The 27,164-nt window shown below is 41.9% G+C and overlaps 1 protein-coding gene across 1 annotated transcript; it reads right to left on the reverse strand.

Moving 5' to 3' along the window:
• Positions 1-411: 411 nt before the first annotated feature.
• Positions 412-26,870, reverse strand: LOC309669945 (hormonally up-regulated neu tumor-associated kinase-like; the record flags this gene model as incomplete). The annotated part of the gene is made up of 10 exons (XM_082480741.1): positions 412-437; positions 3,012-3,344; positions 4,290-4,509; positions 10,934-11,111; positions 12,656-12,791; positions 14,993-15,120; positions 19,538-19,676; positions 20,826-20,881; positions 25,373-25,665; positions 26,619-26,870. The coding sequence occupies 10 exons, from the start codon at positions 26,868-26,870 to the stop codon at positions 412-414; spliced, it is 1,761 nt and encodes a 586-aa protein (XP_082336867.1).
• Between the last annotated feature and the right edge of the window lie 294 nt (positions 26,871-27,164).

Below are 27,164 nucleotides of genomic sequence, written 5' to 3' on the forward strand. Positions count from 1 at the left end.
GCAGGTGGCAGGCACCCTGCAAAGACTTGATGTTTTCTCCAACCACTGGTAGGTGTCTCACCCCCATTCTCTGATGCAGCCAGAGCAGAGGCTGGGCAGTGGGAGCAAAGGCAGCTAAGGCCATGGGAGGATGAAGGCATCACAATTCAGAGCTCCTCCAGGAAGAGCTGCCTCTTCTGCACTTGTGTCATGGTGCACAGTCACTGACTTTTCCAGGCTTCATTTTAGCGGGGAACAATTATTCTCCTGTGGATGTCGTCTACTTTGCCACCTACATAGATGTGCCTGCACTGAGTTGGTAAAGGAGAAGCATAAGCTCCTCTTGTTCTCCTCTCTCCGAGAGCTCATGGGGGAGCTGGAAGATGGTGGTATTGCTGTTTGGAAAATGGAGTTTCGACTTGGTGAAAAAAGTTAGAGCATTTTGATGTTATTGTCATCTGGAATTAGAGTATAAAGACACAATGTTAAAAAGTGTCAAGGAAAAAAATTTTCTCAGAAAAAATTGATGTGGAGGAAAAAGCTTTTAGACATTTATGGTCAGAAGGAAGCATTTCAGTATTGTGAAAGGAAACAGTAAATTGAAATGTCAACTTACAGCTGAAACCATTTGATTCAATCCGTATATTCAAACACAAAGTGTTTTGTAAGAGCGATTCAAAGCTAAAAATGTTTTTGAGACATAAACATTTTCTAAATTCTAAGGAAATCATTTTTTCCAAGAAAAACATTGTCTGGAAATCACTCAGGTACCTCTAGGTTCTGAATTGGATGGTACCAGAGTTATAAGCACAGCAAATGGCCCCTGCACTGCTCATTACCTCGGGTGTGCATAAGGAAAACTGCTGGGTTTGAGCTTCCTTGTCACCGCCCCTGTCCAGAGGCCAGTGGTCCTTCCTTGCCCTCTGAGTGGAGGGCTGCAGATGCCGCACGTGTATCTGCTTCTTGGCCATGTTCTGCCAAATTGTGCTGGGGTCACCAACATTTTTAATAGGAATTTTCTTTCCAACCTGAATCGTTCTGACCAACTAGATTTTGGAGTGACTACACGTGCTGTTATGCTCTGAGGAGACTTTAAGCTTCGGAGAAAAGCAATGGGCAGAGGCACTAACTTTTCCACCTGGCTGATCTGCAATCCCATGTGGTACGTCTGACTTGCAGCCACACGCTCACAGGACAAAGTTACACAGCATGTTTTTTTCAGTGGTGATAAGTTCCTGCCCACGCACCCCATCCTTCCTCTCCAGCTCTGCAGCTGCAGCTGTGAACTTGCCCTGTAAGCCTGGTCAGCAAAGATGTCCTCAGTTAAAAACATCTCTGTTATTCAGATCAGGGCTGGCTGAGAGCAGGGCTCTGCCATAGCTGTCTCAGCCCAGCCGAGGAGATGGCAGAGTGGCTGGCACCCATGCGGGTCTGTGTAAGTTGCCCTCACTGAGGCGGCACAGTGCTGGAGCCGCATGGACCATGAGGAGCTCACCCCATGGATGTGGTTCTGGCGTGGTGGGGGAAGGCGAGACAGACAAAAATGGGACCACAAGTTTGGTCCTGCTCAATGTGACAAAATGCTCACCATGGTGCTTGTCAGACAAAAGCCTTGGTTTGAGCTCATAGGATTATACCTTCTTCTTCTGCAGCTTTTTCTTGCTGCTATTCTTTGTATATCTGTCTAGTATGACTTGGAAACCCTTTGCGCATCTTTTACTTCTACATGTGAGCTGACCAAGCAACAAATATGAAGACTTCCATTGTGTTCTCACCACTGCTGGAATCAATCAAGTTCAAATCTGTTGAAGTTAAGGGTTTTAAACTGATATAAAACTGGTTTGAAGACAGAATCAGGCTCAAAGTTTAGTACTATGATAATCTAGCTGAGAAGCATAAATCATTGAAACTGAAAGCAAACGCATGTTTTCAATAGTAAGAGACAAAGGTTGCAAAGGCACACAGTTACAAATAGGCAGTCCTAATTAAGCTGTTAAATTTACAAGGAAAATGTGTTGATTTTCTCCTTTCAGGGGAGTTAGGTGGCATGGTCTCCATTAATTAGAATACGTGCAGTTAAAACCAATACATAAATAAATAGATAAATAAAAGTTCAGTGCCATGACTATTTTGTTTATTATGACTATCCCCCCCAAATTGATTATTCCATCATTGTTACTGTTTGTTTACCTTCTGCATTATGTTCACAGCTTAATGAAAACTGCCTGACCAGGTTTATTTCCCGAATGAAACTCAAAAGTACAAGTGACACAAGTTTGGGACAATACATGTATTGATACAAAATGTTTTAAAACATATCTTCTGCCTGCAATGTCCACTTTTTTTGCCTAAATGCACTCAATGTTCTGTTACAGTGGCTTCTGTTTTTCTGTGTCTTTGGTGCGCTCTGCAAAATTTGTAGCCCAATATTCGATGGATATCAGAGGACACACAGCTTAAATCATATCATCCTTCATTGTGTTTGGAGGTGTCTCATTTTAAGATCTGATTCATCTCTCCTGCCTTTCTTTTCTTGCTCTCTTTTTCTGTCCATCTTTGTTTCTTTCCTGCTCCTTTGTCCTATTTTCTTCTGATGCTTTGTGGGTGGTTTATTTATGCAAAGTTTAACCTTAGAATTTCTGTATTTTTCCCCAGCCTGGTTTGGTACGGCGGAGATAAAACTGGAAGATTTAGATCTGTAGTTTTAGGTGTGTGTCTGAGTTGGATAAAGTTTTTCTTAGTTTTCTTGTTAAAAAAACGAGTTAGGTTTTCTTTAGACTGCCTCATACTTCTTACGGTAAATGTTTGCTGTTGGGACATGGGGAAGGCTGGTGGTTTTGAACCACTGACTAAAACCAGAGGGCGGATATTTGTGTGTTGCTGTGATTCCCTCAGCCAGGAAATCTTTCTAGCTAGGGTTTCTCTCAGGGCAGCTTGTTGCAGCCTGGGGAAAGGCGGCAGCTGGGGAGAGTCAGTCATGAGGAGATCAGTGCCCTCTTTATCAAGGTGCCACCGTGCTGGGATGTAAATACTGTCATCTACTGCCTTCAGAAGGTCTTTAAACCTCATGTCCTGATGAGGCAAAGGACTCCGGGTAATAATTCTGTTTTTCATTAGGGACCGGGGAGGCGCTTTGCTTGTACATGTCATTGCTTGGATGTTTGAAGAGAGAGGTTGGTTATTTGCTGTTGTGGATGGTGATTTCTCATGAAGACATGGTTTTCTGGCTTCACTCAATTCTTCAAAGTCATTCAGATTCTCCTGAAGGTCCAAAAGCAGCTGATACATGGGCTGACATGAAGTACTTTTGCTTGATGATTTAGGAGGTCCGAGGTGGACCAACTCTCTGCCTGCAAACTTGGAAACTAAAGACAATATATAATAAATCAGATCGACTTCTGCTGGAATGGTATTTTTAAGAAAAATAACATGTTAATATCAAAACAGCTTGATCCTATAATAAAAAAGTCAGTACTTGTAAAGGCATAAATAAAAGTAGATCTTGACATCATAGAAATTTTGCACCAAGGATTCAAAGCAAATGGTGATCTGCAGGTAGGCAATCAGCAATTTTTTGATCGGGTGAACAGTCTTAAATGAGCATCTCAGCATAAAGTTGCCTGGCTTAATTTTAGTGACTATTATTTATTTATGCTTCTGGGGCTATTGATGACATTAATTTAACCATGCCACATATGCAATTTTAGTGACTATTACTCATTTATGCTTCTGGGGCTATTTATGACATTATTAACTGTGCCACATATGTGAATAGCTGTGGGTATGCAATAACTGGAGCAGAAATAAGTCTAAATTCAGATCTGGTGTTTGATTATCCAGTACTGTCCATCTTCTATGTTTTTGAGACTATGGAAAATAATGCCATGGATATGAGTGCAACCCCTTCTTACAGAATCATAGAATGGTTTGGGTTGGAAAGGACCTTCAAGATCACCTAGTTCCAACCCCCCTGCCATGGGCAGGGACACCTAGACAACTAGAGTTGTCTAGGTGAGTGAGTCATAGAGGAACTCACCTGCACAATGACACAGAACAGTTATTTGTAATCAGTACCTGCAGAGTATAAACTGGATCAGGTGTTCACCTGCTAATTTTTTCACCTGATCAAAATTAAATCAACCACCAAACCTGGGGCTGGGAAACAATTGCTCAAAATACTTGTAATTTCAAAACAAGGTGGAAGGATATTTCTGTAGCATTTTCAGGAATTGTGTTCCCTTTTTTTTCCCAGACAGATACCTTAGTACCCTTTCAGACTAAGATGCCAAGACTATATTTCAGAACAGTACCTTCTGGCAAGTTTTCTTGGTTTTCTAATGTAATTGCGATCTCATCTTCTTGAATAGCATCTGGCACTGCCAGGGTTAGTACAGAAGGAAATGCCCTATTGCCGTAGTTCCTGAGGTTTTCCAGAGTATCCATTTCAGCCTTCTGAGAAATCTGAACTTCTGACTCCTTATTCAAATGTTCATCGGGATTAATATTGTGTTTTTCTACTTCATTTTCCCTCTGCAAAATGATCAGACACCACTCTATTAGTATGGAACAAAAACGGACCTTGAGATTTAAAGGAAATCACGGTATAACACATGCAATAGGAAATCTTGTTTCCACACAAGCTTTAATTACACACATGAACTTTTCATCTGAGCAAACCCCATGCCAGAGGTTCTTCCTGAAACCCAGCTGCACATGGGCTGGCAGACTCTGCCTTTTACCACACAGGCCATAGGGAGCAAGTTTTCGTGAAAATCCTCCGGAGAATAGAATGCCATCTTTGGAGAGCCTGTAGCCCTTCCTTCGAGGCTTATGGTTCACGGAGTCTGCTAACAGATGTCTAAGGGAGACCAGGGTACCACAGAGCTCATGCTGCAACGGAACAACATTACAGGATGCTGTGAGCCATCCCCCAATCCAGGAGGAAGATTATGGTGGGACTGTTGCTGTCTGCTGTGAGGGCAGGCAGTCAACACAGGGCTAGAGCAGTCCTGGGAAGGTTTTGCAGTAGGATTGCAGCTGGAAGACCTCCATGGAGCTGTGGTAACAGGACTGTGCATCCTAACAAGAGCATAGGCTCCAGGACTTGCTCCCGCTGCAGTGTCGTCACCCTTACTTCTACATACATCCTACATGCACGTGGGGGTGTGTTCTCATATGTAGAACACTTGTCTACCCCACGATCCAGGTTTTCAGAGTCCTCACTGTGGCAGCCTCACGCACGCTGAGTTTCAGGAATCAAAACCTTGTGAAAAATGCGAGGGCTGCCTAGTGAGATAAATCCCCTCCTCCAATACTAAGTCCTAAGATGAGCTATCTGCACCATGTGCTGCTTCTGCCAAAGACCATCTTCTCTCAGGTCTGGCACTCCTGAAAATGAAATTTCTGAAACGTATTGACTACCCACATGGCTATTCCAGTTCAATACCAAGCTTTTTTGCCTGTTCTCTGTATCATCTTAGGCACACTCACTTCATTGTTACGCAGCTACCACTTCAAGGATTATCTGTAGTGAGTTTTGGTCTTTTCACTGCTGTCCCCACATAATACAAACTTCTTGCTTCCAGAAGCAGCGAAGTCATTTGTTTTACTATGGTGTATTTATCTTTCATGGTTTTCTTCTATTCTTTGCATTGCAAAGTACTCCCCTTGTGAAAAATATGTTTTTAATCTAGCATGCCATTATAAAAAGTGGGTGTAATTTGTGGAGAAAAGACGCTTTTGAAAGCTTGCATGTATTTTGTGAGTTAGCAAAAATGTTTGGAAAAATTTGAAGGGCCCCAAACCTCAAGCTTGTGGGGTTACTCCATCCTTCCTACATATTTGCAGAACCCAATCACAATTAAGGAAATTATTTTTAAAGTATTTATAAAAAGAAACATAGTATGTTTAAGTTGACAACATATTGCTAAAACCACACTAGATCAATTGGGAATTTGAGATGTCATAAGCATTTTAGGCTATGCAATCAAATAGTCTCCCAGGATTTTACACACTGCTAGTTAAGAAAACAAATTTTCATCTTACATTTTGCAAGCTGTCACCTTATATACAGTATATCAGAAAACTTGCCATGACTGGTTTTACTGCCAGACCTCTTAAGAGCTAATTGGTTAAGCACCTGGGCAGGAAGCTTTTTGGCAGAAATGCTATTTTCTGCAAGGACTAGCTATAAAGTTCTGGATGGCAAATTGTAATCATTAAGGCTCCCTCTTCTACAACAGAACACATAAAATGTAAATACATTGCTTGGAGAAATTACAATGCATAAAAGGACAGGCTGTGTTTTAAGTTTGTCCAATGACTTATGGCTCAAATTTGAACATGGAAAGGATCTTATGCTTTTTTCAGGGTCAAGCTTTCAGCAGACTTCTCTAATTGCGCCCAGAAAAATGAGAATCACATCTGTTTGCATCCACCAAAACTATTATTTGCATGTACAAATGTTAACTTGTGTATACAAGGAGGAGTTGCAAATACAACGACTCGCACTGGTTTTTCAAACACAGAGGTTTTGTACATGAAAAATAATTTCCACAGACTTTTTTGCAGTTGTAGATTTGAAGGTCTGCTGAAAATTTGTCCCCAGGAAATTGTATGTTTCTTCGGTATTGTGTGAAAAATCAGAGCGTAGTCTGCTGCCTGGAATGAGTTGAATGCAGTGGTTTGTGAGTATGTGTTTGAATTCCAAAGAATGTTTTGGGCTGATTGTGTTGGTGGAATTTTTTATTGCGTGTTATTCACAAGCATTGTCATGAATGCAAATACTTCTTCGTTTGTGTTGATATTTGATACGTTTGGTTCTTTTTGGATAGAATTTTCAGAAGAGCCAGATGCCAACTTTCTCTACAATTCACTGAGGGGAGGTTTTTAATTTGCTCAAAAATACTGGAGAATTTTTTTACCATACTCCTTTATAAATTTACTCCTTTATAAATATTAGCTGTCTGTAAACATCTCTTTTCGTAGGCAGGCAGGAATACACAGTTGCCTTTGTGGTCCTAGAGAGATAGAATTTAAATGAGTGGCAATTTGTTTTCAGGGCACTTCATTTTACCTGTGACTGTTAGTTGTTACTTATTTGTTTCAGTCATTTAGATTTAAATTTACACTCATTTAGATGCAAATGCTATTTTTTGTGCTTGAATTTTATGCACACAAGTTGTCTTGTGGAGCTCAGTGAAACTATTCACATACTTAAAGTTAAAGCAGATGCATACGTTTGCAAGATCTGGAGAGCTGAAAGGAAATTATGTGATTTAATGACGGATCACACGCTGCTAGTAATAAATAGCAAATAGTTGGCATTATACAGAGCAGAAAGAACATCTATCTACGCATTTTGAAATATCCTTGGCATAATTTGTAATACAACTATCAAATACCCATGCTGTTGTAATTAAGCTCCAGTAACATTATCAGGATCTCAACAAGAAGTGGGAAGAAAAAGTGGGAAATTTTGCCCTTGCACTCAGTTAATGATCTTCATGCGTCTTCCTCGGTTTCAACTCTCTGTGGCCGGGTGGTCGGAGAAGTGCACTGCAGCCTGCCAAAGAGGTGGTTGAATTTGGCCTCTTTTAGACCAAAGCGGAGAATCCTCCCCCCAAGATAGTGCCCTGCCAGCTGCCTCCTCCGAGAGCCGTGCCAGCCCAGCGTGGGCTAGGCTCCAGGGGAGCTGGGGCTGCTCTTGGCTCTGCCTCTGCCCAGAAACGTCATGCCACCCGTGTGGGGCTCCGCCTCGGGATCCAAGAGATGCATTCTTTTCTTTTCCCTATATACTTTGCATACGCTTAAGGCTAAGTTTTGCCATTGTGTAAGCATGTGCATAAAGTAGCTTTTGCTGAAGAACAGGCCGGAGGATACTGGAAAAATAAGAGCATTGAGTAAGAACGCCCAACTTGATTTCTTAGCCAGCCTTCCCCTCTTTCTCCCGACTTTTTGGCCAAACCTCCGCCTTTCTTGGCAATAGGAGTATTACTGAACATCAGTGAAACTGGCATAAGGTGGTAGCACTGATGGTCATGATTTGAAAGAGCTCCTGGGGAGGAGTGATTGCAGAGGTTAATTGTGTATAAGACTTGAATAGGAAACAACCGAGAGGTGATCAATATTAACTGCAAATAGTTGCAGAGCCTAACTGCTAGCAAGGGAGAAGTACTAATTTTCATAATACAGAAGAATATAAGAGGGAGCAGAGGGACAAAATTAAGAAACAAACAATGTAGAGTGACTATCTGGGAAAAAACTATGAGCTTTACAAACACTCTGATAACAGAATAATCTCTAAATGGTGCTAGTAGCAGGCTTTGTGTTTATGAGTTTAAAGGTAGCATTTACAAACCTTCTGCTAACAAACAAGAGGAAACAACCTTTTAATGACATAGAAAGATGGTGTGAATCGGTCTTTTCTAATTTCCTGATTTCTATGTCTTAGTAACAGGTAGTAGAAGCTATTATTTATGATAGAACCCACTCCGCCAAATTTAGGCATCTAGCTTGTGCCTGTATTTCAGGTTCTTATCAAAGATGTCCTCCTAAAAGCAAGTCAGTTCCGTGCCAAGCCGTCAAAGAGAGATTCTGTCTGTCTGAATGCAAATTTAAGAAGTCCCCACATTGAACATGTGAAGATTTGCAGATCAGCATTGTTTTTTGGTGTGGAAAAAATAACTGCACACCCAGAAGCTACATAGAAAGGGACACAGGGAAGATGTAGAAATGGGGAGTTGTGATGTGACACAACTGAACAGACCCCAGGGTGCATACCCAGTTCATGTGCTAGACATGTCCCCTGCTACGTTTAGTTCAGAAAGGGGAAGTGCAAAGACCTCCACCTGGGGAGGAACAACTCCAGGCACCAGTATATGCTGGGGCCACCCAGCTGGAAAGCAGCTTGGCAGAAAAGGACCTGGGGGTCCCGGTGGACACTAAGTTGAACATGAGCCATCAGCATGCCTTACTGCAAAGAAGGCAGATGGTATCCTGGGCTGCATTGGGAGTAGTGTTGCCAGCAGGTCAAGGGAGGTGATGCTGCCCCTCTACTCAGCGCTGGTAAGGCCACACCTGGGGTACTGTGTCCAGGTCTGGGCTCATCAGTACAAGACAGACAGGTTCCCTCTGAACATCAGGAAGCACTTTTTCACTGTGAGGATGACCACACATTGTCACAGGTTGCCCAGGGAGGCTGTGGAGTCTCCATCCTTGGAGATATTCAAAAGCCACCTGGACACGGTCCTGGGCAACCAGCTCTAGGTGGCCCTGCTTGAGCAAGGAGGTTGGACCAGATGACTGACATCCAGTGGTCCCTGCCAACTTCAGCTAGTTTGTGATTCTGTGAAAGTCACCACTGTTTTGAGCTGGTAGCTGACTAGTTATTTTGGGACAGTACCAGTTTGGGTTTAAACCTTTGACTAGAAAAATGTCAACTCAGAGAAAAAAAATGCCAGTCCTTCCTTTGTTAAACTTCCCCTCTTTTCCGCCTTGCTCTACCAAAACCTCCCGCCTGCCTGGCAAATATATATATACTAGGACTTCAAAACAATAATTTGTAGTGTTATTACCTTACAATCAGAGCCATTTTTTTTTTTTTGGTCTGTGCTTGAATTCAGCTTGACTTTCTGCCTTAAGAGGGCATTTTGGATGCCAGGAGTGGCAGGAAGCAACGCAGCCCCTTAATCAGCTTGTAACTTACTTTATGCATTTGATCGCTTCCCTCTTCCACCCAGGTAGGATGCTGAAAGAGGTCATAGAGGATGTGAAACGCTACCACTTGCCTGGAAGGCTGGATCTCTAGGGGCTGTAAATCAGCTTGATATCCAGAGATTCAAGAAAGCCATTCAATAGCCTTCACAATACAGCTCTTTTTGAGTGACTTACGATTTAGCAGATACAATTTAAAATTATAATATGAAAAAAAAAATCACATATGTGAAGGAAAGCCTCCTCCCCCTAAGCATGCACGCACACACACACACTGCCCAAGTCATATTTTTGAGTTATGGCTCTGCCTGCAAACACTGCACAGGCTGTTGCGACCTTGGGGCTATGTGCTGGGATGGAGATCTGGATCTGCTCAAGCTCATCTGAATAATTTCTAGAGGAGTCAACTGGACCTTCTCAAAATACAGCTTCTCCAGGGCGAAAGCTTTGAATGGGAGGCTAATCGCTGATGTGTGTTGTTTTGTAGCTGAAATTTTTCCCATTGCACTTGTGCGTTAGAAGCTGGAATTTGGCTTCCTGTCTGCTAGTTTCTGCCTGAAGCAAAATTTTTATGACTGAGCTGTGAACCCCTTAGTGGAGACGGTTGTAAAAGAAAAGCTTACAGCCTTTTTAACTAATTGTGGCCTTACCAGAGATTACCATAATTTTCTGAATTTAATTTTTAAGTTTTTGTCCCTTCTGATCTCACTTCGTGTCCCTGAGTGAGTTGGAGCTGGAGTGTGAGCATAAGATACAGTGTTAAAAATACAAAAAAAAAAGATGCTGAGAAAAGATTTTACGACTTTCACAGCTTCCCACTCACCTCCCCAGACTTTAGATCAGGCCCTCATGGACCAATCAGAAAGGGAAGGGATGGCAAAGTTTCTGAGATGCTAATGCTCCTTTTCCCTATGGAAAAGTAATCTTTTATGTAAAGCAAAATAATTCTCAATCTCATTACAACCAGCAGCCCATTTTTAAAATTCATTCATCATAAAAAAAGGGTATATTTATCTCTGGGGAAAAAAAAAAAAATCTCTTAAATTAATCACCTCTGAGAATGCCAGAACATAAGTTTCCTGAGACTGCACCCAGATCTGCAATTTCATTACTATTTTTGGTGAGTTTTGTCTCCATTCCATGAACAACCACCTTTTTCACATGTGCTGTGTGGCTGTCATGATGTTCCAAATAAGAACGCAGGGAACACTTTATGCGTGCCATGATCATGATATCTTACCTGGACTCTTTTGCTGTCTTTCTGGTACCTGAGAAGTTTCTTCAGCAATAAGCAATAAGAAGCCATGGCAGGAGAGGGTCTGTTATTTATTAAAATGTTGATAACTTCTGAAAGACTGAACTCCATCATTTCTGTCATGTAGTTTAAAACAACAGGATTCAATTCACTGGGGCAAAGTCTGAAATGTTAGGAAAAAAGTACTTAAATACAAAGGACATGTCTGGGTACAATGTCAGAATTTACAGTAAGAGGACAAGATACTTGTGACGTAGCTGGAGTAGGCTAAGTCGATTGTACAGGCAAATTATAATACACAGTTTTGCAAAAATTCTCCGTCTGGCTACGCTAACTTCACTGCTGGGCTGAGGCTCTGTTACTGCATTATTAAATATCCTGTTGTTGATATAATTGATTACTCTGAAAGGACACCCACCAGGATTAAGCTTGAGAAATTAAAAGATGGAAACCAGCATTTTCTCATTTTAATCGAGTGTGTATATTTTGGTTCTCAGCACAGTGGTCTCAAATGGTTTAACAGAGAGATAGTGTGTGTGCGTAAGAAGACAGGAAGAGCCCCATAGGCAGAAAAATCTCAAAGGACAAAAAAAGAACTAAGGAAAGCACAGGAGAATTTTTATTTTTACATAAATCTGATAGTGAAATAAAACTGGTTATGTTATAATGATAACTATTTGACTCACAGGCTTCTGTGAGTAGTGAAGTCCAGTAAAGGCGTTTTAGAAATGCGACAGCCTTGGATTCTAAGACTCCTAAGACATTTTTTCAAACCTCAGTGTGAATGGGCACAGACACATCTGACGGGAGGGAAGGAAGGCAAAGGTGGGAACGGTGAGCAATTCTCAGAGAAATGAACAAATTGTGCATAGATTTCTAATAGCCCTGGCAGTCACTGGCAGTGGATAACCTGGATCGTGGTAGGAAAACCTGCCGTGTGTCCTGTAGGCACCATTGCAGACGGTGCAGATTACAGAGGCGAAATTACTCTCTTTTTTGATTAGTTGTAAACTACTGACTTTTACAGAATGATCTGGGCACAAAATATTTGACCCATGGCTAGCTACTTTCAGCTGTGAGGGATGTAAAAGATCCATCACTGAAATTATGCATTTAAAGACATGCAAATTATACTTTGCAGCCTCCCAACATTAAAGATTAATAACATCTCAAAAGTTGGCAATGTTTATATGAAGTGTCATATTGCACATATCCATTTCAAACTTCTATAATAATCTTAAACTGTAAAGTGGCTTGCCAAGAAAAAATGGAGACTAGTTAAGGCCAGTTACAAAAATGGATGAGAATAAAAATTATTAGAACAAGAAGAAATTCAGTGTAATATAAAAATGTCATTCACTCAGGTGGGCATGCGAGAGTTAGTTTTGCAGGAAAGAATTAGAAACACACTGTCTAGAAATTAGTGGCACCAGTGAGGCATGTTGAGAACAAAATTATTGATACAATGGGTATAAGCAGTTCTATAAGGATCTATAAGTTTCCTCTTACATAGAATTTATCCATGGTTAGAAAAGTTGATGTGGTGTTTTTTGAAACAATATTTTGTCATTTTGGAACAGCCCTGAGCAGATAACAAAAATCTTCTAAAACAAACAAACCAAAAAAATTCCTAAAAACTCCACCACTTCCCCCCCAAATCTTGAATCCTGAAATCCCAAGCCAGAAGAGACATGTGAAATTTGTTACCTGTTCTCATAGGTAGCAGCATTCAGTATTTTCCTGGTGAAGCCTTCATTCAACCATTTGTCTTTTATTGCTTCCTTGACTCCGGGCCTCTTAGCAGGGTCAGGCTCGAGTAAGGACTGCATGAAGTGTACAGCTCCTGCATTGTGCAGGATGAAAAGGCTTGAAAGTTCATTGTTCAGATGAAAAGGCTTGTTTGCTAGTAATAACTGATTATTTGGGCAGTGCCAAATTTTCCTTTTTCCCCCTCCGATCTGTTTCAGAAACGTGGCACTTGCCCTGCTTCTCCACATTGTAAGAACCTCAGCTACAACCCAGTCTCTGGACTGCTGAATAAAATGGCTCCAGCTCTCCTCTGAGACTGCTGTGACCCCGTGTGGTGACCCTGTTCCTCCAAGGATGCCTGAGCAGGGTGGGCACCACGTGCCAAACCATGCCAGGAGGCATGCTATGGACCTATGGATGCTGCTATAGATACAGCACTGGATCTGCCCTCCGAATTCCCTTGATTTACCCCAGTGAATGCAGCCCGTGGCATCAGTAGTAATCTCAGCATTGTGCTTACTCAGCATTTGATCAAGGCTCTGAGAAGGGGCGCTTCTGTGCCAGCTGACTACCCAGGAGTTACGGTCCTCCCACAGAGAAGCTAATTTCATTGATACAACTCTCCGTATCAAGGGAGGGACATGGACCCATGTGCTCGGATGACATGTTGTGCTTTGGCTTCCTGGAATTGGGACAGAGAAAGCTCAAACATTGCCATATGTCTATCACTCTGCTCCAACACTGCATAGAGTCCCTCTCTTTTTTTTCCTTCTTGGGAAAACTCTACCAAATTCTTCCATATTCCTTGGGGATGTTTTGAAATCAGCAAAATGGCAAGTGAGCATTAAACTGAGAACATACTGCTCCTTTCACTTGTAATCTCCTTCAGAAGAACTTAGATCTAAAGTATGCAAAGCTTGTTTACTACTGCTCTCTCACTAAATTCCCAAAGGGCAAGGGAACAATGGAGTTATCCGCGATCTTCCACTGACTGTGTGGGCTTTGTAGAAAAAGCAGAGATAATGCATTTATTAGTAGAAGCTATAACAATAGCATAAATAAGAAAAATTAGAAATATAATAATTGCAGCTATGGAGGGCTTGTAGAAAAATGGAGCTGCTATCTGTCAACCAATCTCCAAAGCACGATAAATGAGAGACTAATGTACAAATATCCTGGACAGCTATGGTACCTCATACCATTTACTTGGGGAGAGAAAGAAATTGAATCATCACATTATCTTTAGTACCGTAACTCCAGACTAGATCCAGCTAGCTTATTCTGGAACTGTCTGCTGCTTCCCAGCAGTTGGCTGCCGGCGGCCGCTGAAGCTAATCTTGGTTCCTAGGCTCATTCTTGCCTAACGTCAGAGCAATGCTGCTCAAAACGATGGGGAGATCTGAACTTGTGCTGGTAGATAGCTGGGCAAAACATGTCTCATTCTGCTCTGCTTTCTCACTTGGTCAGTGAAGCTGCTCGAGCACAGCTGTGAGAAGGGGCCCAGGGCTGTAATGGTCAAGAGAAGATGCTAGTCCAGGTGGAGAGAAAATAGGGACTAAAGCCAGGGGTATATAGGAATTGTAAAGCAGAAGAATTTTGAGTTTTGAGGAAGTAAATTTTGGACTGCTAACCCAGAGTGTATACACACCGACATGACTTCTGGGTTTTAGAGCTATAGGCTGTAATTCAGGCTAGAGATCTTGAGACCTATCTTTCCCACTTGTCCCAAAAGACTTTTAGACTGTACCTCATAAAAGATTGTCTGTAAAATTCATTGAAAAATGCTGTATTTCAGTTCTTTCTCATGAAAAGCATGAACAGACTCTTCACAAAAATAGCCTTCCAATTTCTTTAATTATCTCAGTGTTGTGGGTTCTGTCTGTAGCCAAAAGATAAGTTCTTCAGGAGAAATTATCTAAGGTTTTGATAGCTGATTTTTGGGAAAAACAGGAAAGAATGTCTGGCTATGACACACAACATGGGACATACTAAACATGCCAGTGTTCTCATTTACTGCACAGCTGCTCTACTTATGTAAAAGCCACGTACATTTTATTCCCCCTGTAAGAACCAAGAATAGTGGTCTTTTGAAGAAGCAACAATGTTATTTTCCTACTAACCTGAGATAAAGAGATCTTGCCTAAGGCAAACAAAAGTTATTTCTAAATGCAAACAAAGCAACTGGAAAAGGTACCTCTTATTTTCCAGAAGATTGTGTTATTGCTAAATTCACTTTATTACATGGGTTAGACCTTTTATAGATCATTATTCTTTATAAAAATTGGAATGCTTTACCAGGGGAGATGTCTGACGGAATAGGGCTGATTTCTCCAATTAACATCTTTTGATGTAGTTGCTTGATATTAAAAGGTTCCACCGTGAAAGGTAATGTGCCCGTTAGCATAGCAAACGTGCTTACACCTCTGTTAAAGAAAAAGACGAACATCAGAGTACCATATAATGCTCACGAATATTTGTCAAAAAATCCCACAAAGCTGTGAGTCAGGTTTCAGTGATTTGCCTTCAGTATCAAGAATGAGGTTACAAATTACTTCTAAGCAGCAATTTGTACTGAATACATATCTTACACCTTTTGCCTTTGTGTAAAAGCCATTTTTTTATAGAAAATAATGTTGTGGGAAGCATATATAAAATAGACTGTACAGTGAGTGACTGGAAAGCCTGCAGTGTTGAAAGTGGAAACCTGCTGTTTATTTTTAAAATAAGCTCATTGGAGTGTCAGTGTAGCGTACCCAGCCCATCAGAATAAAGCCTTTTGGTTTGGAGGCTGAGTGACAACACAGAGCTGGGACTGATGCGATAGATCCTGTTCCAAATAGTAATTCAGTTCTTTTTGCTTTGCTCAGATTGCTAAATTAGGTGTGACTTATGCCTAGAAGGCATTCATTTGGTAACAGCTTGCTGTTGGCTAAAAACTTAAAACTTTAGCTCTTGCGAAAAACTAACAGTCTGCTAGCAGCGATCAGCAAACTTTGTGAAGGTTTGCCATTCAGTCTGGAGGAGTACCAACGTTGGGAAAACTTGCTTAGCTGTCCCGAGTTTGCGAACAGGGAGGTTTCCTTGAACACTCTCCATGGTACTTCCTCGCTCCAGCTGAGCTGTGCCACCACCACAGCGCTTCTCTTCGCCATCCTTTGCCGTGTCTCTACTGAACTCCGTCGAGACAGTCATTTTAGGGACTGGGGCGATTCTGATTTAATTGATCTGGTTCGTACATCAGTGCAGATGATGACAAAGTTATCTGTGAAACAGATCTGTTTGTGGTGTGCACAACTACGATCTTTTGTTTAATGTTTTCAAACAGTTGAAAAACCATGAGAAGATCATAGCCCTGTTGAAACACCACGAGAAGATGGTGGCACCTTTTTATAAACGTTGCCTTGGATTGAATTTGAACCAGTGCCCTATGGATAAATGCTTTTTATTACTCTCGACCAGGACTTATCTTGTCTCACTTTAACCATCTAAAACCTAGGTGTCAGTAGTTATCAACGAAAAGAGAAAGGTCCTTCCAAGAAAGATTTATCACCGATATGTTATACAGCAATCTTAGGCTACAGTTCAGTGTCTCAGGATATGAGCCATCTCCTTGCACTGACAATAACAGGAGGCTAACTGCCTGCTATAACCCAGATGCCTGGTTGTTAAATGGCTAAATTCAGGTGAGATCAAGCTCTTCTCACTTTACCAAACCTTGTGACAAATCTAGTCCCTGAATGTAACGCCTTCCAAAACGTTCCTGATGAATCCTTTGAGTCAAAAAAACCCCAACAGAGATGCAAAGAAAACATGCTGCAGTGGAATAACATAGAGTTGACTGAAGTAGCAAGGACTCTCGTCCTCATAGCACGTGGATTAAATGTAGCTGGAGTTGAAGCGAGAGAAAGGTCCCTGAACATTCTCTGATGAGTGGGGGTAACATGCAGTGCGAGTGAATCTCTAATGTCATTACAACATTAAATACATTTTTCTTTTCAACACTGCAAAGACTACCATGCACTTTAAATTGCCGGTGATGATATACGTGATTGGTGCTTTAAACTGGCAATAGTTCTTTTCATCAGCCTACTGGATGGAGAAATCCCCAAGGCACAGGAATTTGGGGAATGAGTGGAGCTGCCATCCTAAAAATCCCTTTTAAAATCTTACACAAAGTGTAGCTAGTTAACAGTAATGCACTTAATAGTTAATTGCAGCTGGAATCTGATGGCATGTCAAACTTGAAACTTTATTAGCTATAACAGACTGCTTCTCCTCTATCCCACCAAACTATCTGGATTTGTTTGAATACAGCAGCTGTTTCCTCAATTCAGCTGGTGCACGAAAGCTAATCACTTCCCAGTCCTCCAAAGAATCTTTAAAATCTAGATCAGGCAAAACAGGCGCTGCTGTTTGCTGTTGCCTCGTAGGAGCCTGAGCTGTATTGTAGTTGAATCCGGTTGGTTTTCTGAACGTGCTTCTGACTGAATGTGGCTTTCTGGTTCCCATTGTAACGACTCCTTGTCAGTCCGGCTGCACAAAGTCAGTATTTCTCCACCACACTTTTTGTCTTTTGCCAGAGTCCAGTCGATCTGTAATCCTTTAATTGCTTTGTGACAATAGAAATAGCTTACCTTTCTAATTAATACTTTAGTTCATCAGAATTCCCTTTTCCGTGATGTTAATGTAAACAATTCGGGTTAAACTGTAAATAGGTTTTATGCCTAAAATGTAGACTATGTCTATGTTAAATACCAAGGGCCTTATATAAGTTTTATACGGCCCTTGACCTGTTATGTGGTGTTTATTAACAGAGTGAGCTCAGTAAATGGTTCTAAGGTTACTGCATTCAGGCATCTGAAATGTGAAATAAGTACAATTCGATTTGAGTGCTGACAGCATCCTCTAGACCTGATTTGTCTGTGTTATGTCTACATAAATTCAGAGTAGCAATCTTGAAATCCAGACTTATACTGAAGTAACTAGGTAGAATTTGTCCCTTCATCTTTAACCTTGCGTACTGTTCATATCCTGTAAATTTAGAGGAAGCTGAGGTATAGGAGTCATAGTTAGGTCAAAACCCTAATATATAGTATGTCTGCCAGAAGCAAGTCTTCGGAGGAATAATGTGCATTATATATTTATGTGTATATAAATCCTTTTTCTCTTTTGAGCATATAGAAATCCTAAGCTTCTACTTTAGATATCTGAATCAGATGCCTATATGTAGGTAGCAGCGACCTTGTAGATCAAACTAAAATGCTTTGTCCTCTGTAGATACACAGTTTAGTGAAGACTGCTGAGAACTCCTCAAGGAGACTCCATATTCTTGTAGCTGGATGAGCAGGTGGGACATCCCAGTTCCAAGCGGTTCGGTACATCCAGACCTTCTGTTCCTTCTGGCAAGTGACCAGAGTGAGGTGGTTTGGGTTTGGACCAAATGCAGCGTTGTGTGTTGAACAGAAGCAGAACATTAAGATCCGTTAGATCAGTTGTGGGGTGGGATGGGAGGTGGCACTTCTAAGCCCAAAAGTCCAAATACTCTTACAAGCCATCTGAGCTGTTTGAAGTCCACAGGCTTTTATCATTGCCTTAATAGCACCCTGAATTTTACCCCAATGTTTGTTAGTTAGGATACTGCAGGGAATTATGGTTGCAATTGTAAATAGGTGGGAAGAGTCTGGACAAAGGTGGATTTGACCAGCCACTGGGTTTTTGAATCTTAATGCTCTAGATGAAGATCTGGCCTGGTCTATATCACTCATACTCGTCTTCTATGCCCTGAATCATACCTGCTAGAAATGGGCTTAAAAATGTGTCCTAGGTGGAACACTCAGACCCGGGCATATGGTCCCTATCAAAGCAGCTGAGGACAAGCTGATACGTGGGCACATGTGCTTATAGATAAACATGACCTGCCTTTGGACAAAAGATGGATGTGGAGAGCTGCTCTCCTATCGAGATCCATGAAGATCAAAGGATACAAAAATGGGCTTAGTATACTATCATTTTCTCAGGTCCATCCAGAAAAACTGTGAAAAAAGCAAAAAACCCCAAACTTGATTGCTAAAATTCCAAACTGCGAATGCAGTTGAAAAGTCTGAGATGATTTGTGTGAAACAATACTCTTCGGATGGCACCTTTTGCATTATTCTTTATTATAAGAGACATATCCTACAGATATAATAAACAAAGAAAATGGAGTCCATTCAGGTTTGTGCCACCGATGAAGTAAATAACTCCACTTTTAAATCATAATCTGATATAGATGTAGGTATAGATGAAGGTCTTCTGGCTCTGCTGTAGCCACATCTTTGGTCTGTGTGTCCCTGAGACTCAATTTTTCTGTTTAGATTTCTTCTTTTGTCAAAGTAGACAGAAATGGCCATTTGTCAGCCCAGGGTTTCCAGGGCTTCTGACTTTGACTGAAGTTACTCAGATATCAGCTGTACCTGTGTGCCAGACGGACAGGAGGGGAGGGGGGTGTTCATCGGAGGGGGCTGATATGTACAAGCTCTTTCTCTGCTTTTTCAGAACGGGCTCCCAGAGCTGGATACTCTACCTTCTGCTGACTTCCCTTGCCACAGGCTTACGCCAGAATAGCACATGCGTTGCTCATTCATTTTTTTTTTCTCCAGTGTTCTGCAATGGATACACATTTCACAATACTTTTTGCACACCCATATTTTTTTTTTTTTCTGGCAACCCTTCTCTGATATATCTCTGCTTTCCCCATTGATGCCCTAGAGCAGAGTGCCACCAACCTATTTATATCAGAGTCTTGTCTAAACCATTCGGTGCTGAGAGTGTTTCAATAAGTATATTTTTAGATCTACTTACATGGACCAGACGTCCACCTTTGGACCGTATTTCCTATGAGCAAGGAGTTCTGGGGCAGCGTACGCGGGGCTCCCACACTGGGTATGTAACAGCTCCTGAGAGAGACCCTCAAACTTTGCGGTATTGCTCAGCCCGAAATCTGACGGTCACAAAAACAAAAGCAAAGGTGTTTTAGACTCTTCTCAAAAGAGTTTAACTTTACGAATTGGTTGGAGATAGGAGAAAGATGAAGACAGCAGCTGGCCTCGGCATCTGGTGACGCCTCAGCTGTGGATGCCAATTTGGGTTTGGATAAACGTGCCAAGAATTAGCAGAGGTAACGGTGAAGTTACCCAGCTGTGGGGCCGCAGGCCTGGTTTGGTTGCTTTTGGTTTAGCTGTTTGAGCTTGCCCCAGTTGAGCGCGCGCTAGTACAAGAGCTTAGCTACACAGCTGCATTAGCATGGCTTAACGAGCTACGGCATTCGGCTCAGCTGGGTCTGCTTTAGCCCGTTGTAAACGTGGGGTAAAATGTGCTAACTTAAGCCTTTTTCTCTGTATATGTGCATGTGTGCGAGGGGGAGGGAAGAGAAAGGTGTGATTGTAAAGGACTGGCTGGCTATAAAACAGGGGTGAAGAGTTGCTGCCTTTTTTCTCAGAGGTGTTAAGCTTTTAAAAGTTTGGGAAACACTGGGTTAAACATGTGGCGTCTCTAAGAGTGAGCTTCCCTTGCGGGGATTTTTCTGTGTGGTTTCCATAGAATAAAATTAATGTTTCTCTGAGCTGTGTTAACTGCTTGGTGCAAATTCCCTCATTTTTATAAATGTTTGCTTCACTACCCTAGCAAGGTTCCTGTTAGTGACCAAAAAAGTCTTTTTTTTTTTTTTTTTTACACATACCAAATGATGAGGTTTCTAGTTGGAGTACTGACTCGACAGAAGCTAATGTGTCCATACCTGCATTTCACCCCAGAAGATTTATTTCTTCGTCTACAAATCACTTCTGCTAGGAACAGCTTTCTACACATAAAAGCTGTAATTGTTTCTTGCTTCTCCAGCAATACACAAGGGAAAACAATAGGCAAAATTGTTTTCCTTGTTCTCTTGAAAATATGTTTGAGTTAAAGCTCGAATAAACAAGCTGTTAAGTTATACTTCATAACTTTTATTTATTCTAAAAGCTTGAATATGTTTATTGAATAATCACAAGCTCACTAATAAAATGCGCTATTTAAATAGTAGTTGAACTGTCACTGAAAGCCACACAAAATGAAAAGCTGAAAACACGCTTCACAGATAACGTGCACCTACCAACAATTTTGATGTTGTTGTTCTCATCGAGAAGAAAATTTTCGATTTTTAAGTCCCTGAAATAAAGACAGAAAGCAAACTTTAAGATGCCTGATGCCCCAGCTAACCATTTGCAGATAGTTTTTAGCACAGTTTAATTGAAATAATAACAATAGTTCTGCACAGCTCTGCCTACAATTGTAACAAGATCCTTATTCCTTCCTGAAGTTTTCAGTTGGGAAAAATGAAACTTTCTGTGTGAGTATATATTTTAAATTGATCATTCATTTTAGGAATCATACGTTCTACTGATGTGTTTTTTTTTTTTTTTTTTTTAAAAATGAACAGCATTAATTTCTTCTTTTGAGTAAAAAAAGAAAGTTGCACGTACTTGGACCCGGAGTGTTTTTGTCTTTGTTTGAAGTGCTGAGTACTGTTGAGTATTTCTGCTTTTTTGTTTGTGAGCAAATCGTGCCTGAGAGATATGAAGGGTGAGAAGAGAACTGGAAAGTAAGATCTTGCGGAGGAGGGGAGGTGTACCAAAGCTGGGTCGGGGGACAGATACCCTGAAGGTGGAGACATCTCCGCAGTGATGTTTGTGTAAACAGGGTCAACCAGTACCAGCCGCCCCTGGAGGAGGACGTAATTCAGAGCTGCAAGAAAAATGCAGTTAGCTGACTCAGGCGCGTACTTGCTTATTGTGGGAACATTTATATCCTCACAAATTAAAACCAAAAGCCGGAATATTGCTCCACTGTGGGGAGCGCCCGAAGTGGCAGCTGAAATCTTTCGCAGCGCGGGGGAATCCTCAGCCAGTGTAATTTGGGTGTTGGGAGGCGGTCCAGGAGCCTGCGATGCTTTGCTGACTCCCATCCCGGCCTCCCGCGTGCCGCTGGGGGCTTCCCTCGGCTCTGCGGAGGACACGGCGGGGACAGAGCAAGTTTCAGAAGCGGCTCCGGGTACGTGGATATCCCTCCCACCCTCTCTGAAGTCGTGAAGCGCTTTCGTCAGCCCAAAGACCTGGGACGTTACAGGAGGAAAAGCCAGAAGGAGGGATGGGGACAAGGACAGGAGCAAGGAGCAAGGGCTGGGAGGACCGGTGCTGCAGGAAAGCACTCCACTGCTGCAAGGGATTAAGTCCAGAGGTGTAACCGGTGGTCCCGATGGGTGGTTTTATCGGAGTGTCCTTTTATCTCTGTGGTTCTGGATGGGACAGCATTGCACTCGAAACCCTCTGCTGCCCCAGGCTGAGAACGGGATGGAGACGGTTTTAATGATAACTTTTTAATTGTTTTTAATCTGAATAGCATGTTTTCTAGAGTGGCAAATAAGCCAGTGCCCAAAAGCAGGGAGGTAGATTTAAGGTAATTTTGTTCATAGCCTGTCCCTGTGGCATAACCCTGTGCGCTAAAACTGCGTGGTTTAAAACTAATTTGCCACTGCAAATCTGACATTTCTATCAGATTTAGCACCCCACAGTGCACTCTGGTGACTTCTGCTACGCTACAATTAAATAATGTTACATTGGATTGCCACAACTACTGTTCTATAGGCTGAGCTGAGTGCTCACACAGTTAAAAATGTATTCTTTCTTGCCTGAAAAACCTGATAATGGTCACTATTAAAGTTTACATAGTGTCAGAAGTTATCTTGCATCAAGATACATCTTGTTCTCTTTTTTTTTTTCCAAAGGAAACTTTCCCAGAAATCCTGTAAGTTTAAGCAACATCATGAATTTTTTCTCATTCCCATGGGGAATTCAGAGAGAATGCCTAGAGGGCAGCTTGTGATGCTTCTCCAGGTCTTTGCTCCAGTAGTGATTTAAAAGGACACATGACATTTTTATATGGGAGAAGGGAAAATATCCAGGAAAAATTAGGAACTGTACATACAAGCAAGTTACTGTCACTTAGCAAGCGCCAGCTTTAGGATTTGGTAGCAGACCGCGTGCATGTGCTAACCCTATCCAATCACAACGTAATGTGATTTAGCTTATATGTCTTTATTTGAGGTTTTTAAGCTCAGCTGCATTACCTCAGCACTTGGCCACGTCCAGAGCAGGCATAGGGATAGTTAGCAGAGCTCAGCTGATGAGTGTTAGCTTGTGAAACTGTTCAACCTGATCTTGAGCCTGAGCCTTCTTATATCTGGCACAGTAAAATGCAGTGTGCTGGATGAATAGGCAAGTGAGTCAATCCTCCATCTTCTGGATCATTTTGGCAACTGTGGCATTGAAATCAACTGTGATCTTGCATGGACGAGAAAGGTACTACCTTTACTGTGAAAAGTAGACTCAACCTTAATTTAAGCCATAAGGATTTGTTGGATCAGTGCTGATTTTGTTGCTGAATAGGAAAAGTAAAGCTCAGGAAACAAAGTAGCTGTCAAAACATAGCACAGGATTTCTGATGAGCGATATTAATTTGGCCTAAAAATAGTTACAAAGCTAGCCAGTTTTTCATCATGTATATTATTAGGACAATAGAAAATACTGTTTTTCCGAGGTATATCCCAGGGTTAAAAATCAGGAATGCCCATAAGACACTTCTGAGCAAAACAAAATTAGATTAGCAAATTCTTAAGCTCATCACTTAGGAATGAGATCTTGCAATCACTGGGCTCCTCCATTCTAGTAACATAAAGAGGCCCCAGGCATAGACCCAAGCATTGGCACACAATTATCCACCTCATGAAATTATTACCATGATACATGGTGTGATTTTACCGGCACCCTCCCTGGTTAATGCCCTGACACCTGTGGGGTTCCGGGGAAGTGTGGAACAGCAGCTGTTCCCACCAGACAGTTTGGGAACCCTCCTTTCCCCGTGTTAAAGCAATGCAAAGAGTTGAGCTTTGCTCAGTGCTTAGATGAGAAAATCAGATTGACTTTGTGAGGTAACTTTCCTATTTCTGTGCTCATCTTTCTGGAAACTTTGATGCCTTCTTTTCAGAAGAGGATACACCCACAATCATCCTTGTCCATTTAACGTCTGCAGTGAGTTACTATAAATCACTGCAGCTGGAGCTGAGTGGGGAAGCCCTTCCAGATCCTTTCCCGTCTGCTTTTGGTATGTCAAGGTTGCAGCTCTGAATCTCAAAGCGAGCAGCAGGTCATGAGTTGTTGAGGTACTGCTGATCGAACCTGCGCTCGTGACCTAGCAAGGTGGCTGCGCTCCTGCCGGACCATGCAACTTCATAAACCCTATGACAAAGTGCTTGAGAAGTAGGGATGAATTTTCCTTTGGTTAGGAGGGGTTCGATAGTAATGTAAGTCTCTGGAGGAGCTCACTCCACTTTGTACCTGGCTGCTCTCAGGATGTGCAGCAAAATTCTCTCTCTCGCAAAGCTTTCCCAAAAAAACAATACCAACAGAAGAAAAGTAGGGGAAGACGTCAGGCTGCTTCACTGCTTACTGAGAAGCGTTGTTTCCAAACAAAAAGAAGGGAGGAGGGCTTGAGAAATCAATAAGGAATGTTGTCATGGGAAGAACGTAAATGTTATGATCATGGGCACTGAAGAAATGCTGCAAAATAGATTAGTTAGAGAACCAGCAAGGCCGGAATGTCAGCCTGGACTAAATGGGTAAAGCCCCTTGGGTTTATTTTCTGGTGTGGTTTTCTTGTTTGTTTAAATTCTCTAGGTCAGATACTGACTATTTCTTTCTTGTCCATTCCTTATTAATTAACAAATCCAATATAATTAAGTGCTGGATTGCAAGCATTTCAAGTCACAAAGCACTTGTAAATTCTGAGCCATCATATTCAGAGCTTATTTGTTTCATGGTTACTGTAAGGATACAGTCAACTGGATTACTTGCTAGGTCCTGGGGGCTTTCTTGATGAGTGCATTTACCATTTAAAATTAAGGATCTGATTGACCATGGACTATTAAGTAAAACAGAAAACCAGTGGGAAAAACTGCTTCTTGCCTATTCTCCCACCTAAAATGGAAGTCCTTATTCTGCTGCTCTTGGCATATGTACCGAGATCCCTGGTGAGGGGAAGACAATCACCTCTCCTTGCGTCGGCTGCTCAGGTTCCTCTAACAGTGGCTGAAGTCATGATCTGTCCCTGTAATGCAGAAGCCAGCGTGGAAGGTCTGTGACCTGCTACAGACTTGGACCTGCAGGACCAGGTCCTCTGCACAACCACTGAGTTGTGATTCCTCAGTCTTCTGCACTGAGTGATGTGTGGTTATTTCAATATGTTGTGGCTGATCAAATGAAATCAGTATTTATATGCACAGCCACAGTGTAATATTTGAATTAGATACACATTTGTCACCAGCTAAGTCTGAGATAATCGTGGCAAAGTATTAATTTGTTGCGCTCATCAGCTCTTATCCTTGGGTTTTGTTACTTTACTCCCCAAGGAGTGTGTAACAGCTTATCTTCTACCACCACTGAGAATAAAATTCTTTATTAATATGGGCTGAAGGAACATAGCCTTTTTTGGAACCCCTGTTTTTACAAGGGAAAGTTAAAGAAATGCTCTCGGAGAAGAAGAGCACACTATGTTATTGCACACTTTCTTTTCTTACTGTTCTTCGGAAGGGGGGAAACATCTTACCTGTGAACAATCCCCTGGCAGTGCAGGTGCTCTACTGCAGAAAGAATTTGCCTGGTGTATCTCCTTACTTCCCTTTCCGCGAGCCTCTTTTTGTCACAAATTCTGTCCAGGAGGTCCCCGCCGAGGCACAGCTCCATCACCATGTAATAGGAGTTGTCAGTCTCCAAGGTCTCATATAGCCGAACAACATTGGGGTGCTTAATCATCTGGTGTATCCGTGGCTCGCGCTTCATATTTTTTAAAACGTAGGAATCCTGCTTGGCTTTTCTCTTGTCAATGACTTTTATGGCTACCTAAATTGCAGGACATCATAGGCAAATTGGCAACAAGCTTTGCAACACAGATTAATTTTCAAAAAGATGGGGAGTAAGCTGACATGTGGGAGAAGCTGTTTTTGACATGATGTTGACAGTCAATATCCCAGAGGGAGACATTCTCGATGGAAGAATACACTTTTTATTTCTCTCGAAAGCCAAAACAAGAAGGCTGAACTGCCATCTGATTGCATTAATAAATACGCATATATGAAATGTGCGAAGTGCTAAAAATCTCTACTTGCTTGACTGTTAACTACATCTGTGCTGTACCACATTGTTTTTTTCTAACATGCTCCCTTCTGACTTGATCGAAAAGCCATTCAAGATACTGGCTATAATGGGCTGGGATTAGGCCCTTTGCAGTTTGGGCAGCTAGTCAGCCAGTAAAGCTACCGAAGCCATAAGAAAATTAAAAATAAGAAAAGCCACTTGATAGTAATCCACCTTTCCGCAGTTACGTCTAGTGGTATGTTATTTGAGCCCAACTGAGCTAGAGATAACAGATGTTATCTGTATCCTGCCGTATAAATGATTGCTGTTGGAGTGCCTGGCTTTTCCGTAAGTGTTGTCCATAGCTTTATAGGTCAGATACATGGTACTAATTACTCAATGAGGATTATCAGGGAAAGCAGATTTGAAATTGTCTTTATGCCATTATCTATTCTCTTTCAGTGGGAGGACATCTTTTTTCTCTATATTGTTTTATAATTGTGAAAACAGTTGCACTCAGTACATATTCACACATGTGACTGATTATACATGAGCAATAAACTCAATTTATGAGGTTAATTTATGAGGATAAGGTTCAGAGGATAATTCACTGAGTAGATTGTGGTTTGCGGATTAAATGGTCTGAAATCCTCTGACATAAGTTAGTGTGAGGTTACTTGCGCTCCCTACTGCGTGGTACCCTCTCGTTAGGAGCTTACCTTCTCCCCCGTGGGGATGTGCAGCCCCTCCATCACCTTGGCAAAGGAGCCCTTGTTGATCATTTTGCCTACTAGGTAATTCCCAACTTGTTTGGAGTGAGGGAAGGTCTTCCCAGTCTCTTGGGGCATCTTGTTAAAACAAGCAGGTATTTTTATAGCCTTCAAGTTTTTCTCCCATTCGGGTAATATGCCGTCCAAGTTGCCAGTATCTGTCATTTTGTCATCCAAGCCTGCTTTCATTGCTGTGGGCATCCCCGGAGAGTCAGATTTGTGTTGCTACTTTCCAGATGTAGCTTCTGATTCACAGCAGATCCAGGCATTAAGTCTGCACATCTTGTGGTGCAAGTGCCACCCCGCTGATCACACAGCAGCTAATCCTTTCCCTCCGAGACTCCGCGTTTGTCACTGATCCCTACCCTGGGCATGCAGATCTGCTCAAGCAGAACCAAGTGGCAGATTATTGACCTAACCTGATACGCGATGTCAGTTAATGCCCCGGAGCTGACGAGTCAGATGACACATAATCCCAGTTTTAGCCTGGAATAT

This window comes from Vanellus vanellus (genome assembly GCF_965231255.1).
Source record: "Vanellus vanellus genome assembly, chromosome: 3".
In the NCBI taxonomy this organism is placed as follows: domain Eukaryota; kingdom Metazoa; phylum Chordata; class Aves; order Charadriiformes; family Charadriidae; genus Vanellus; species Vanellus vanellus.